This window comes from Salvelinus alpinus, chromosome 3 (assembly GCF_045679555.1).
Source record: "Salvelinus alpinus chromosome 3, SLU_Salpinus.1, whole genome shotgun sequence".
In the NCBI taxonomy this organism is placed as follows: Eukaryota; Metazoa; Chordata; class Actinopteri; order Salmoniformes; family Salmonidae; genus Salvelinus; species Salvelinus alpinus.
Window position 1 is genome coordinate 72,513,623 of NC_092088.1, and position 16,327 is coordinate 72,529,949.

Consider the following 16,327-nt stretch of genomic DNA (forward strand, 5'->3'; position numbering starts at 1 on the left):
ACTGTAGCATCAATGCCAAGATAAGATGACAGTGAGACGGGCAGGCATCAGTAAGCCTGTTATTTACTGTCACTGACTAAGATATGTCTTCGGTCTTATGATGAGCCAGTGGTATGGTGAACATTTTAGGACACCATGCTGTAATACAGAAAACAGTACATACTCCGCCACTCCAAGATAAAAGAAAATGAATGGGAAAATATATGGAATATTTTCACATAACCTAATGCACAGTCACTAGGATGTTGACTTATTTGTACTAGCCAACTCCAGGAGACTGGAGGAAAATAGCTATTGGAGGGATCACAAACCACTCAATCGTAGAGAGTGTTTGTGTTTTCATCTTTATGCCAAGATAAGCTGACAGTGAGACAGGCAAACAGACAAGTAGACATCAGTAAGCCTGTTATTGTCTGTCTCTGGGTAATGAGGTAGCTAGGACACGCCTGCAATACAGAAACGTATAGCCATGAGATGTGTTAGGCCTTATGATGAACCTGTTATACAGACAGGCAGCTATCTGAGATATGTCGTAGGCATAAATATGAGTCTGTAAATGCAATACAGAACGGTACATATGAGGTCTGTAAGTCGTTATGATGAACCTGTAATACAGAAAACTCTGCAGCAGTGGGTTTTATATTGGATCTTCCCTTCAAAATCTACCGCAGCAAATGGCACCCTATTCCCTTTATAGCGCACTACTTTTGACCAGAGCCCACAGGACTCTGTTCAGAGGTAGTGCCCTACATTAGGCAATAGGGCTAGAGTGGTCTTAGCCCCACATATGCAAAATAGAATATACATGTCGAGTAGCTAGGTTTTTACTGTGTCCCTAATGGCACCCTATTTTCTACGTAGTGCACTACTTCTGACCAGGGCCCATAGGGTGCCATATGGGGTTCAGACTTGGTCTTTTACATTTACATAACCATCATCATCATATTCAGCTTGCCTCAGCTAGAAGAGCTAGAGTGCATTACAATGAGAGGTAGTTAAATTTCACTATTATGTGTGTGTGCGCATGTGTGTGCACATGTGTGTGTGCACATAAGTATGTGTGCGAGAGTTTGTGTGTGAGAGAGTGTGTGTGTGCATGTTTGTGCGTGTGTGTCAGAGTGCATTACAATGGAAGATAGTCAGAATTCACAATTCCCAGTCATGTATTATACCTTTCAACCTGAGAGTCATGTTCAATGATGACTCAGCTTGTTTGCTGCCAAGAGACTATTATCTGCCAATCCATTCGAATATCATTAGCATTCAAATACAGTAGAACTTAGTCTGTGTCCCAAATGGCACCCTACTCCCTATATATATAGCATTACCTTTGACCAGGGCCCATAGGGCTGATCAAAAGTAGTGCATTATATAGGGAATATGGTGCCATTTGGGATGCATCCTCAGTCAAATACCCTACAGATCATATCAATTTAAATACAGTAGAACTTACACTTTGAAGTTTAGCCAGCCAAAGGCCTTTTACTTCCTCCGCAGCATATGCACAGCACCTTCAACCTGAGAAACATTGACTCATGTCCATTCGAATATCATTACCGTACAGATAGAGTTTAACATTCAGTCAAATACCTACACCAGTGGTTCCCAAACTGTTTATAGCCCCGCAGCCCTTCAAACATTCAACCTCCAGCTGTGTACTCCCTCTAGCACCAGGGTCAGCGCACACTCAAATGTTGTTTTTTGACATCATTGTACACACACTTACACTATCCGATACATTTATTAAACATAAGAATGAGTTTTTGTCACAACCCGGCTCTTGGGAAGTGACAAAGAACTCTTATAGGACCAGGGCACAAATAATAATATAATAATAATCAATCATTTTGCTCTTTATTTAGCCATCTTACATAAAAAATGCTATTTGTTCATCGAAAATTGTGAATAACTCACCACAGGTTAATGAGAAGGGTTTGCTTGAAAGGATGCACATAACTCTGCAATGTTTGGTTGTATTGGAGAGAGTCTCAGTCTTAAATCATTTTCCACACAGTCTGTGCCTGTATTTAGTTTTCATGCTAGTGAGGGCCAAAAATCCACTCTCACATAGGTACGTGGTTGCAAAGGGCATCAGTGTCTTAACTGCACGATTTGCCAAGGCAGGATACTCTGAGCGCAGCCCAATCCATTAATCTGGCAGTGGCTTCTTAATAAATTCAATTTTTACTAAACTGCTTGTTGCAATTTCGATGAGGCTCTCTTGTTCAGATATCGGTAAGTGGACTGGAGGCAGGGCATGAAAGGGAGAATGAATCCATTTGTTTGTGTCATCCATTTCGGGAAAGTCCCTGCGTAATTGCACACCCAACTCACTCAGGTGCTTCGCTATATCACATTTGACATTGTCCGTAAGCTTGAGTTCATTGCACACAAAAAATCATCCAATGATGGAAAGACCTGTGTGTTGTCCTTGTTAATGCAGACAGAGAAGAGCTCCAACTTCTTAATCATAGCCTCAATTTTGTCCCGCACATTGAATATAGTTGCGGAGAGTCCCTGTAATCCTAGATTCAGATCATTCAGGCAAGAAAAAAACATCACCCAGATAGGCCAGTCGTGTGAGAAACTCGTCATTATGTAAGCGGTCAGACAAGTGAAAATTATGGTCAGTAAAGAAAACTTTAAGCTTGTCCCTAAATTCAAAAAAACGTGTCAATACTTTTCCCCTTGAAAACCAGCACACTTCTGTATGTTGTAAAAGAGTTACATGGTCGCTGCCCATATCATTGGAAATGCAGAAAATGCTTTAACAAAGTTAACAATTTTCATTGTAGTGTCAAAAACATATTTCAAGTTGTCAGGCATTCCTTTGGCAGCAAGAGCCTCTCGGTGGATGCTACAGTGTACCCAAGTGGTGTCGGGAGCAATTGCTTGCACGCATGTTACCACTCTACTATGTCTCCCTATTTGCGCCATCAGTACAGATACCAACACATCAACACACCACCAAAGTCTATTTGATGTCACAAAGCTGTCCAGTACTTTAAAAATATCCTCTCCTGTTGTCCTGGTTTCCAGTAGTTTGCAGAAGAGGATGTCTTCCTTAATTGACCACCCATAAACGTAACGGACATATACCAGGAGCAGTGCCAGGCCCGCCATGTCTGTTGACTCATCCAGCGGTAACACATAGAATTCACTGGCTTGAAGCAGTAATTGTATCAAAACATCTCCTACCATGTCACTGATGCGTTGTGAAACAGTGTGTTTGATGAAGGCATTGTCTGTATCGTTTTTTTTGCCTTTTCCCCCAGCATTGTCCCAGCCATATCCGCGGCAGCAGGAAGAATTAAGTCCTCCACAACAGTATGGGGCTTGTCTGTCCTAGCCACTTGGTAGCTCACCATATAAGACGCTTATGGCCCCTTCTTAGTAATGGTATCTGTTGGTTTTATACATGTCTTACTACTCGAAAGTCATCTTAATTCTCGCTCAAAAAACTCCCGTGGCTTATTTTTCAAATTGGCATGTTTTGTTTCTAAATGTCTGCACAAGAGTGAAGGTTTCATCGAGTTGTAAGATAGTACTTTTGCACATATAAAAAACACACTGTGGCTGAGGAAAGGCACTACTCCCAATATAAGTGAACCCCAAATCAATGTAGTTCTCATCCTATTTGCGTCTCTTTGATGGTCCAATGTCCCAGGCTGTTGTTCGGTGCTTTCCCGGGTAAGCGAGCAGTAGCTCTTCGGCTGCATCAGATTCACAACTGTCAGTGTCCATGCTAGCTGGGCTAACAACAAATGTAGAATTACTGATACTAGCATTGGATGTGCTCGTGGAAGCAGAACAACTTGTGTCGTCGACAGGTGCAGGTGCAGTACTGCTGGTAGTAGCAGTACTACCAGTAGAGCTGGTATGTGTCTCTATGGACGCGGGCCTTACTTTTTTTAACCATTTATCCATTTTCGAGCAAACGCAATGAGCAGCAGCTACGTTCAGCTACATGCGGATCGTTAGTGGAATTCCCGTGAGAGAGTAACGGTTGTGATTGGATGTTAATTATTTTGCTAGGCTACCTGTATTTAACATTGTGTTGTTATTTCGCTAAACACTAGATGGTTTCATTTTATTTTTGGCAGTGAAACGAGGATACTCAGGCAAGAAAAAAAACTCACCCAAATGTATAGCCCTGTAGGAAAATATAAATAGACTTTTTGAAAATGTGTGAATGTGATTCACATTTTTATTTGGCATACCCCCGGCGGCATTGCGCGTAACCCCAGTTTGGGAATACCTGCCCTACACTATGCAGGACAGAGTATGGGAAACCCTGCTCTACATTGTGAAGTTCAGCCAGCCCAAGGCCTTTTACTTCCTGTACCTTCAACCTGTGAAACAATGACTCATCTAATGTTCATGAAGCAGTCAAATGAACATTATCTGTAACTGACCATTATCTGCCAGTCCATTCAGTCCAGTACAATACCTACTGGTTCAAATCATTACCACACAAATACAGTGTGAATACTGGTACATATTCATTCCCATACAAATACACTGTATAACCAACACTATGAAGTTCAGCTAACCAAGGCCAGGTCCTTCTACTTCTCCATGATTAGAGAAGACAAAACCAGTCAGTCTAGGAGCATTCATGAATTAATGTTACTATACTAATACAGCAGACATTACTCTATCAAGTGCAGTCAACCAAAATCAGCCTTCTGCTTCCACTTGTGAGGACAGAATTGTAAAGACAAAACTAGTCTATAATCATGAATGAATGAACGAACGGACCATTCCATTCCACACTGTCTGAGCCCGTACTACTTGAACTTGCATCATCATTATCATTTGTTTCATTTAACCATATTAGTTTCAGTTTATGTCATCTTACGTGTTTATTTTCCTCGTAGCTTGCTGCATGACTTCAAGTGCCTTCCTAACTCAGAACCGTTTAAAAGTCAACAGAGCATTTAAGGACTGATTAGAGTACAGATTGAGATCTAATTTGATACGCATACTGAACGCAGAACGCACACTAAACGAACGGGCGACCAAGTGAGGCGGTTACAAATTATTGCTTTTAGATATTTACGGGAGATGTGTACAGTAGTTAGAGTAGAACTAATGGATACCAGTACAATACTAGTAGACACCAGGAGACACCAGGAGAAGCAAAATATATCATCAGGATAACAGGAGATACCAGGGGACACCAGTGGACACCAGGAGACACCAGGAAAAGCAAAATATATCATCAGGATAACAGGAGATACCAGGAGACACCAGGAAAAGCAAAATATATCATCAGGATAACAGGAGATACCAGGGGACACCAGGAAAAGCAAAATATATCATCAGGATAACAGGAGATACCAGGGGACACCAGTGGACACCAGGAGACACCAGGAAAAGCAAAATATATCATCAGGATAACAGGAGATACCCGGAGACACCAGTGGACACCAGGAAAAGCAAAATATATCATCAGGATAACAGGAGATACCAGGGGACACCAGTGGACACCAGGAGACACCAGGAAAAGCAAAATATATCATCAGGATAACAGGAGATACCAGGAGACACCAGGAAAAGCAAAATATATCATCAGGATAACAGGAGATACCAGGGGACACCAGGAAAAGCAAAATATATCATCAGGATAACAGGAGATACCAGGGGACACCAGTGGACACCAGGAGACACCAGGAAAAGCAAAATATATCATCAGGATAACAGGAGATACCAGGAGACACCAGTAGATACCAGGGGACACCAGCAACCACCAAGAGACACCAGGAGACACAAGGAGACACCAGGAGATACCAGGACACACCAGGAGATACCAGTATCCGTAGTCAACAAGCTCTCATAGTCTCACATCAAAATTAGACGTTCATCATGTTTCTCAAATGTCAAATTTCGAAGTTGTTCCAAATGTCAAATTTCAAACTGTTTAAGGTTAAGTTTAGGCATTAACTCCAAATTCTTAAGGTTAGAGTTAAGTTCAGGCATAACTCCCAAAGGTTAGGGTAAGGGTTAAGGTTTGGGATAGGCTTGAATCAAAAATAACTTTATTTTGCTGGATTCAAACATGCAACCTTTCGAATCAGAGGCAGATGCTTATGCCATCCCCGTCTACAATGCCCTAGCAAAACCGAACCCTACTTGAAGGTAACTGCACTCCCTGTTGCCCCTAGTGGCCGGCTTCCACGTCATCTCCCGGCATTCTCAGACATGGATGGACGTCGATTGCTGACTTGTATCACAAATGACCTGCCTGCAGTAGTACCAGTTCTCTCTCCTGCTGGCCAGTCTCTACAGGGTCAGTTTACCTTCACTGTGAATCCATCTCAACCCTAAAGCTGAGTTCCAATGTCCATACTAGCATATATCCATACTGGAATACCACTTAGTAATGTATTGGTCATGTATTCAAAGTAGTAGTGAGCTAGTGTGGATATTGGAACACAGGCCAAAAGACTAGGCCAACACATGAGAAAATAAGAGACACATGATCGCACAACTGAGTGGATTTCAGCCCAGCAGTAGAACTTCACCCAGGCTTAGAGACGGCACTCTAATGCCAGTTAGGCCTGCTCAGCTCAGAGCCTGTCCAGAGAGTAGGAGAAGACAGAGTGTGTGTAGGAGAGACAGTAAGTCTGAGACAGTAATCCAGCTAGGTCCTACCTTGTCATGGTTCTCCTTGACCCAGCTCTTTACTGTCTCCAAGGCAATATTTGCCGCGGGCTCGTTGGGGAAACCTAGAGAGACAGAGAGAGAGCGAGAGAGAGCACAAGAGACAGAGAGACAGAAAGACAGAGTTAGCTAAGTTACTATTAACAGACAGACAGACAGCCAGGAAGCAACAATTTGGTATGCACACATGATCACGTATTAATGCACACATGAGCACAACTGAGCTCAAGCTTACGTTCACGCATGCACACACAAGTATAAAAACTAAACACTGCTGTGTGTGAGAAATACAGTGGTCGAGGGAATAGAGGACAGTGTGAAGGATCACACACAGGGACGTGATAATGGATCTGTAAATCTCACAACAATGGAGAATATAGCCATAACAAATTACACTGAGGTGATAATGATAGTGGAGGCAGACAAGGCAGACACTCTCTCTGCCAGCACTAATGACGTATTGATCAGCGTGGTAGTGGGTGTGTGTTGTGAGCGTGCATGTGTGTGAGAGTGTGATCGTGTGCGTTATTGTAAGCATGTGTGTGTCTGTACGTGTAGAACCTCGGTTCTAATGCAGGCACGTCATCTCCGGTCTGGACTACTGCAACTCTCTGTTGGCAGGCCTCCCCGCTTGTGCCATCAAACCCCTGCAACTTATCCAGAACGCCACAGCTCACCTGGTGTTCAACCTTCCCAAGTTCTCCCATGTCATCCCACTCCTCCGCACACTGTACTGGCTTCCAGTCGAAGCTCACATCCACTACAAGACCATGGTGCTTACCTACGGAGCAGCAAGAGGAACTGCCCCTCCCTACCTTCAGGCTAAGCTCAAACCCTACACCCCAAATCGAGCACTCCTTTCTTCCACCTCTGGTCTCTTGGACGTCCCACCCCTGTGGGTGGTCTGCTCCCGCTCAGCTCAGTCAAAGCTCTTCTCTTTCCTGGCAACCTCCAATGGTGGAACAAGCTTCCCCCTGACGCTAGGACAGCAGAGTCCTAGGACACCCTACCTCTTTAAAGAGTATCTTCAATAATTCCACAACTAACACTCAGCCTTGACTTTTTCCTTCTAGCACTGACTTTGCTGATAGCTACTTTTGAGGAAAAGTGTACTTACTATGACTGAGATATGTGGTTGTCTCACCTAGCTGTCTTAAGATGAGCTGTATGTCGCGCTGGGTAAGAGTGTCTCTGAATAACAAAAATGTACAATGTAAATGTGTGTGCATTTTCATTAGCGTGTGCGGGATCGTGATCGTGTGTGTGTGAGTGTGTGTGTGTGTGCATTTTCATTAGCGTGTGCGTGATCGTGATCGTGTGTGTGTGTGTGTGTGTGTGTGTGTGTGTGTGTGTGTGTGTGTGTGTGTGTGTGTGCATTTTCATTAGCGTGTGCGTGATCGTGTGTGTGTGTGTGTGTGTGTGTGTGTGTGTGTGTGTGTGTGTGTGTGTGTGTGTGTGTGTGTGTGTGTGTGTGTGTGTGTGTGTGTGTGTGTGTGTGTGTGTGTGTGTGTGTGGGTTTTCATTAGCGTGTGCGTGATCGTGTGTGTGCGTGTGTGTGTGTGTGTGTGTGTGTGTGTGTGTGTGTGTGTGTGTGTGTGTGTGTGTGTGCATTTTCATTAGCGTGATCGTGTGTGTGTGTGTGTGTGTGTGTGTGTGTGTGTGTGTGTGTGTGTGTGTGTGTGTGTGTGTGTGTGTGTGTGTGTGCGTGTGTGTGTGTGCATTTTCATTAGCGTGTGTGTGTGTGTGTGTGTGTGTGTGTGTGTGTGTGTGTGTGTGTGTGTGTGTGTGTGTGTGTGTGTGTGTGTGTGTGTGTGTGTGTGTGTGTGTGTGTGTGTGTGGGGGGGGTTTTCATTAGCGTGTGCGTGATCGTGACTGTGTGTGTGTGTGGGGCGGGGTACAGGTCGCTGAATCTACAGCAGCTAACGTCCTGATTAATCACCCCTGCTATGCCAGAACATGAACAGCAACCTCTGTGTTAACACAATGTATCGATCCAGGCCCATATAGATGGACTGGATACATTTTTAACAAGGCAAAAGGAAGGTTGGAGGGAGGGCTGACTCTCTCTACAGGATTGGAGCTGATTGTAACATTGTCTGACGGCATATGAAGTGCTGGTTGCTCTCAGTCAGCTGTTGGTTACCATACTGGATCCATACTGCAAATCAGCTATTTTCTGTGACAAAAGTTCTTCAATGCGGTAAATGCACCACCGAAAGGTACATTTTGTTCGTTTGGGGGCCCTAGGATTTGTTTAGCTTTTTTCAAGCAAATGTTTTGCAATTGTATATAGTTTAACATGACAACATATTTTGGATGGTAGACTATTTCATGATAATAACTATAGAAAAAAGGCTAGCCTCGATTTTACATTATTTCCCTAACAGATATGTAATACGTATTTTTTTATTTGATAAGGAATTTAGTGATGTTGCACAAAAACACATGTTATTAACGGGTGTTCATCCTCGCTCATTCAATTCATGTTCATACTTGAGTGTTACAATTGTTGGTGACAGAGGAAAGTTTTGTTGCACACACATGAAAGTTCCTCAAGGCACAGCAGTGTGCCGCTGCACACCGGTTGAATACCACTGGCCTAGCAATACCGGAAAGCACAATAACAGAACCGACCTCTATCAAATCGTTTCAGCCTCTGACCACGACCCTGAGTCATGACACTGTAACAACCTCTAATAAATACAGGCAGTAACAACCTTTGACTCTTGACCTTTGACCCAGATGAAAGTAAAAGAGTGGGTGTGCAGCCCAAGGTCTCAAAGTTTTTATTTTCTTTCTTTTTTTTCTTTCTTCCTTACTCTGAAACTACCTGCTGTCACAATCTTTAAGAACAATTTGTGAATCACAAGTAAGGAAGTAACAACCTCTGACTCTTGACCTTTGACCCAGATGTAAGTAAGAGAGTGGGTGGGTAGAGCAGTCTATTTACCTGTCTCTATACCGGCTGTCATGATCTTTCAGCACAGAGCAATTTGTGACTCACGGGTAAGTGGACTAGACAGGTTGGATAGAGGCATTTTCAACCACATATATTTTTCCCTCTTCTCTCTTTATATTTACACTATATATACATAAGTATGTGGACACCCCTTCAAATTAGTGGATTCGGCTAATTCAGCCAAACTAATTTCTGACAGGTGTATAAAATTGAGCACACAGCCATGCAATCTCCATAGACAAACACTGGCAGTAGAATGGCCTTACTGAAGAGGTCAGTGACTTTCAACGTGGCACCGTCATAGGATGCCACCTTTCCAACCAGTCAGTTCGTCAAATTTCTGCCCTGCTAGAGCTTTCCCGGTCAACTGTAAGTGCTGTTATTGTGAAGTGGTAATGTCTAGTAGCAACAACGGCTCAGCCGCAAAGTGGTAGGTCACACACGCTCACAGAACGGGACGGCTTAGTGCTGAAGCGCGCAGTGCGTAAAAAACGTCTGTCCTCGGTTGCAACACTCACTACCACGTTCCAAACTGCCTCTTCAAGCAACGTCAGCACAAGAACTGTTCGTTGGGAGCTTCATGAAATGGGTTTCCATGGCACAGCAGCCTCACACAAGCCTAAGATCACTATGTGCAATGCCAAGCATTGGCTGGAGTGGTGTAAAGCTTGCCATCATCATTGGAGCAATAGAAACACATTCTATGGAGTGATAAATCACACTTCACCTGGCAGTCTAACAGACTCTTCTGGGTTTGGCAGATGCCAGGAGAACACTACCTGCCCAATGCATAGTGCCAACTGTAAAGTTTGGTAGAGGAGGAATAATGGTCTGGGGCTGTTTTTCATGGTTCGGGCTAGGCCCCTTAGTTCCAGTGAAGGGAAATCTTAACGCTACAGCATACAATGACATTCTAGACGATTCGGTGTGGAAGAACTTGACTGGCCTGCACAGAGCCCTGACCTCAACTTCATCGAACACCTTTGGGATGAATTGGAACGGCGACGGCAAGCCAGGCCTAATCACCCAACATCAGTGCCTGACTTCACTAATGCTCTTGTGGCTGAATGGAAGCAAGTCCCTACAGCAATGTTCCTTCTTTTTTTTATTGTAGTACTTTTTACCCCCTTTTCTCCCCAATTTCGTGATATCTAATTGGTAGTTACAGTCTTGCCCTATCACTGCAACTCCCGTATAGACTCGGGAGAGGCGAAGGTCGAGAGCCATGTGTCCTCCAAAACAGGACCCTGCCAAGCCGCACTGGTTCTTGACACACTGCTCGCTTAACCCGGAAGCCAGCCGCACCAATGTGTTGAAGGAAACACTGTACAACTAGCGACAGGGTCTGCATGCATGTGCCCGGCCCGCCACAGGAGTCGCTAGAGCGCATTGGGACAAGGACATCCCGGCCGGCCAAACCCTCCCCTAACCCGGACAACGCTGGGCCAATTGTGCGCTGCCTCATGGGTCTCCCAGTCGCAGCCGGGTGCGATATAGCCCGGGATCGAACACGAATCTGTAGTGACGCCTCTAGCACTGCGATGCAGTGCCTTAGACCGCTGCACCACTCGGGAGGGCCCCTTCCTCCCTTCTATCGCTCTTCTTCCCTTCCTATCCTCTCTGTCTCTCCATCTTTGACAGTACTGGCTTAGTTCTGATGAGAAGCTGGGAATAGCAGGGTATAGCAAGGGACAGCTGAGCTCTGCACTGTAAACTTTAGGTCCTGGAAAAGGGGGATGGATGAGGAGGAGGGAGAGGGAGGAGGTGACGGAGGGAGGGAGAGGGTAGGATGGGAATGTGAGCCGAATACTAGCAGGCCTGAGAGGTTCCAGTCTTTCTATCTGTAGTTCAGTCTGTAGTGAACTGCTACTAAACCGCTTGCTTACAATCACTACCCTTTATCTAACAACCATATTCTGAAGGCTTCCGATGCCTTTCACAGATCACCTAATTCTATCTGTACGGTAAACACTGAAGCTGTTGTTAACCCCTCCCTTCTCATTCTGTGAAGTTTACATCAGCTGATTTCCCCAAATGAAAAGTCACACATATCACAGATTCACACTCACAAGCACACTCACACCCACACAGATGCGTAAATAGATGAGAAAGATGACAACTATCGTGGGATATAAACAGCAGCTTGTGAAAAGCACACAACAGGACTAAGCAAATAAACACATAAATAAATATTGATGTTAGGAGGCAGGAAGCCCGTCTGTCTGTGAGTCTCCTTTCCTCTTCTCTTCTCTCCTTCCTTCCTCTTTTCTCATATCCTCTCTGTTTCTCTCTCTTTTTCCATTCTCTTTCTTTCTCTCACTCTTTCTCTCTCTTCTCTCTACCAACACTCTACCGTTTGAGCAACACAGAGCTATGGTAGTTGGTGGTGTTGAGAATAACTATTATGTCTTAATCATAAATATTGTGCTGCACTGGCCAAAAGTAGCGAGTGGATGGCTGCCAGTACATTTAATCTATTTAGCGCAGTTTCTACAAATCCACTATCGATTTGAACGTCATTGCTATTAATCATATAGTAGGGTCTGGAGAGAATGATGGAGGGAGAGAGAGATAGAGAGGGGGAGGGAGGGTCTGGAGAGAGTGGTGGAGGTAGAGGGAGAGATAGAGGGTCTGGAGAGAGTGATGAAGGGAGAGAGAGAGAGAGATAGAGAGGGGAAAAGGTCTGGAGAGAGTGATGGAGGGAGAGAAAAGAGGAAGAAGAGGGAGGTAGAGAAATATATCAAGAAAGGCCGAAAGAGAGAGAGATCGAGTGAGAGGCATATAAAGAGAGAAAGAGAGAAAAAGAGAGTGAGAGAAGAGCAATCGAGATCGAGCAAGAGAAGCACGAAGAGAGAGGGAGAGAGCACACACACAGACACCCAAGGTCAACAGCAGCAGTCGTAGTGCTTTTAGAGCGTTCTATGATCATTCGTCTCCCTCACAACAACATCCCCCCTGCCTCCTCTCTTCTGCACAAAATGTCTTTCCTCACCCCGACGCACCTTGCCTCTGCTCTTCCTTGTCTCTCAACATTTTCCTGCTGTCCCCTCCCTCTCCCTCCTCACAACATCCCACCTCCTCCCCTGTCTCCCCTCCTCTCCACTCACAACATCACCCTGCCACCCTCCTCACCCCTTCTCCCCAGCCTGGACTAGCATGTCTATGTACTCCAAACAGACACAAAAATAGAATGTTTCCCTCCCTCCCGCTCTCTATTTCTCTCCACTGCCAGCAGAGCTCTCTATAGCTCCACAACTCCGCAATGGTGTGATGCTACAGTCGTTTCATTTTACATAACAAGACCATTCAAAATGACTGCCTCCTACAAATCAACTAACAATGAATACAGTCGAAATGCCAGGCTCTTCAAACCTTAGTACACAACTTGTAAATATCAAAAAAAGTGAATAAACACTTGTACTTCCTTTCTTTCTCACTTGGTCTCTCTCTCTCGCTTTCCCCCCTCTCTCTCACACAATCACTCTCTCTCTCATTCTCTCTCTCTTTGCCTCTCCCTACCCTCCATCCCGCTCTCTGGTGTATGCTGTGCAGTGGTGTGTTGGGTTGATAAAGTAGGCTGTGCCTTCAGCAGAAATAACACTGCACCACCTGAGTCCTCATCAGAGACCCAGCACTGGGCTGCCTGTTATACACAGATCCCATCAGCAGTGTCTCACTAAGACAAATCTCCCAGAGCCCACTGTATTCCCAGTGTTAAGACAGAGGGGGAGAGAGGGGGAGAGGAGAGCAGAAGACAGGTGAGGAGCAGGGTGTCCTGGAGGGCCCAGTCATCACTCCGCTTGACGCTTAGCCCCTACGCCAGCCCTCCCTCCCTCCCTCGCTCCCTCCCTCGCTCCTCGCTCTGACAGATTAGGTTTAGCTGAACCCTCCACACAGCAAATGGAGCAAGAAGAGAGGAAAACAGAGAGAGGGAGAGAGAGAGAGAGAGAGAGAGAGAGAGAGAGAGGACAGAGAGAGAGAGAGAGAGAGAGAGAGCGAGAGAGAGAGAGAGAGAGAGAGAGAGAGAGAGAGAGAGAGAGAGAGACAGAGACAGAGACAGAGACAGAGAGAGAGAGAGAGAGAGAGAGAGAGAGAGAGAGAGAGAGAGAGAGAGAGAGAGAGAGAGAGAGACAGAGAGACAGAGAGAGAGAGAGAGAGAGAGAGAGAGGACAGAGCACAGCAGAGTCTGTCGCATGTGGACTAAAGGGTGTGATTGCATAATATTAACATAGTACATACAGTAGCGTCCATTATATGACTGTTTCCATGTAGGCTCAGTGACCGAGGATGATAGGAAACGGTTAGATAATATTGCTCATTTTGTCTCAGAACCTCATATCCCTATGGCACTCTAACCCAAATAACGCTAACCCTGACATTAAATAAACTTAGGCACACTGACAATCTCGTTTGATCCACAATGTTTTTGTTGCTCCATCAATAAATAGGGCAGCTAAAATGGTTGCCTCAATCGATGGTGAATTTGATAAGCAACATTGTTCGACATGATTCAATTCTCTAATAAAATAAAGTGAAAACCTCAGAGGTGTGAAGAACAACGGTTTGTTTCTCTGTATTCTCGCTCTCATCTCTCTCCCTTTCTCTCTCTCTCCCTCCCCCATGTATTCTGTAAACCAAATCAAATTGAGTCCTGTTTCACAGTATTCCATACAAGGCTTTTGCTGTAATCAACGTCCTCTGTTGCAGTAATCGATAAGATAACTCTGTATACCTTTTCTGGATAATTTAATTACTTTCCCCTTTCATTTACTCATCAATAACCATGTTGTTTGTATATTTTAATGAATTGGGTCAGAGAATTCCGTAGAACAAATTGAAAAACAATCTAGTATGACCATATTTGAGTTCCCTTAAGTTGAATTATGGCCGGTCTAATACCTATCAGAAATACACCATATAACCTGATATGAAATAAATATACTGTGTTCACTGTCATTCTAATACTCTGCAGTGTGTTTTCACTAGTTCTGGATAATAGAATAAGGAGAAATCATGGTCGAAATAAAGTCAGGATTACGACCTATACCACAGAGAAAAACCTTCCCTCTAAAATCGACATACTACTAGACCGACCCCACTAGAGGACAGAGCAGCAGCCCAGCCACCTAGGACAGGGACAAGACTCCAGACGCCACCAGGTGTCAAATGCCCCAGAGCTCCACTACTAAAGCAGGCAGCACAGCCAGGGACACAGGGACACACAGGGCAGGGCTGTGACCATGACCGACTTATCAGACCAGGGAAGGAGAGAAAATATAGAGAGAGAGGGTAAGGTAGAGTTAAGAGAGAAAGTGAGAGGGTAAGGTAGAGTTAAGAGAGAAGAGAGAGGGTAAGGTAGAGTTAAGAGAGAAAGAGAGAGGGTAAGGTAGAGTTAAGAGAGAAAGAGAGAGGGTAAGGTAGAGTTAAGAGAGAAAGAGAGAGGGTAAGGTAGAGTTAAGAGAGAAAGAGAGAGGGTAAGGTAGAGTTAAGAGAGAAAGAGAGAGGGCAGTCGGGTTGTGAGAGGGCAAAAAATAGAAAGATCAAAAGAGAGAGAGAGGGAGGTAGAGGTGGTCGAGGCGAGAGAAAGAGAGCGCTAGCGAGAGAGAGGAAGATGAGGGGAAGAAAGGTGTGGAGAGAGAAACGAGAGAGAGCGGTCTCCTTAGATGACCTTGGAAACATTCCAAGAAGTTGATGACACACTCGTGTCCTAAATGATAAAATTAAACACGGGTGACATTTTATTCCTCTCCTATTCAAAACATCTGTGCTCGCTGTGACTGAGTGATACGCAACAAAGAAAAGTTTTACTTTTCAAAGTAGCTAAAGCTATTGTCCTCTGGGTGAGGAGTGAAGAGGGAGTGAGGTATTTTTACATTTGGTTTATCATCCGTAGCGTTGGAGTAGAATAAGGCTAGTGTAGAGTACAAAGCACACCGTGTAACTCTGTCAAATGGGCTAGAAGACTCCCCCTGCTCCCTCTGAGTATAGGGCCTACATTCCAAATGGCACCCTATTCCGTATGTAGTACACTACTTTTGACCAAGACCCATAGGGAATCCCATAGGGCTCTGGTCAAAAGTATTGCACTACAGATGTAGGATCTTAATTTGATCATTTGTATTTGAGGTTAAAAAAGCTTCTGAAGTTTGTAATTTCCACGTTGAAATTTCAGACATGATTTTCCCTTACAAAAACTGCATCAACCCCTACAAAAAATATCCATTAATTATAATCCACATTGTAGAAAACCCTCTCTCTTCAACCCTCCCTCTGGCCCTGGGGGGGAGACACACACACTGTAGCCTTTTCTGCTGAGGTAGGCTACAATGCCCTGCCTCAGCCTGACTCCATTGTCCAGTGGTAGAGGCCACTTCACACCTCTGTGTTAGGTACCAGGTTGCCAGGGAAGTAGTTACCTGGGCAAGGCTAGCCAATAACAGGCTCTACCTGCTGGGGGTAACATACCCCCATTCCTGCTGGTGCTTTAGTTGTTATTATTATTTGACCCTGCTGGTCATCTATGAACATTTGAACATCTTGGCCATGTTCTGTTATAATCTCCACCCGGCACAGCCAGAAGAGGACTGGCCACCCCTCATAGCCTGGTTCATCTCTAGGTTTCTTCCTAGGTTCTGGCCTTTCTAGGGAGTTTTTCCTAGCCACCGTGCTTCTACACCTGCATTGCTTGCTGTTTGGGGTTTT

At 44.7% G+C, this 16,327-nt stretch overlaps 1 protein-coding gene across 2 annotated transcripts in view; it reads right to left on the bottom strand.

Annotated features, from left to right (window-relative positions):
* Positions 1-16,327, bottom strand: part of macrod2 (mono-ADP ribosylhydrolase 2) — a 1,184,313-nt gene that overhangs the window by 249,498 nt on the left and 918,488 nt on the right. For both annotated transcript variants that reach the window (XM_071393968.1, XM_071393967.1), the window contains exon 8: positions 6,658-6,731. In XM_071393968.1, the coding sequence (XP_071250069.1) occupies positions 6,658-6,731 (74 nt within the window). The remainder of the gene's footprint in view (positions 1-6,657; positions 6,732-16,327) is intronic.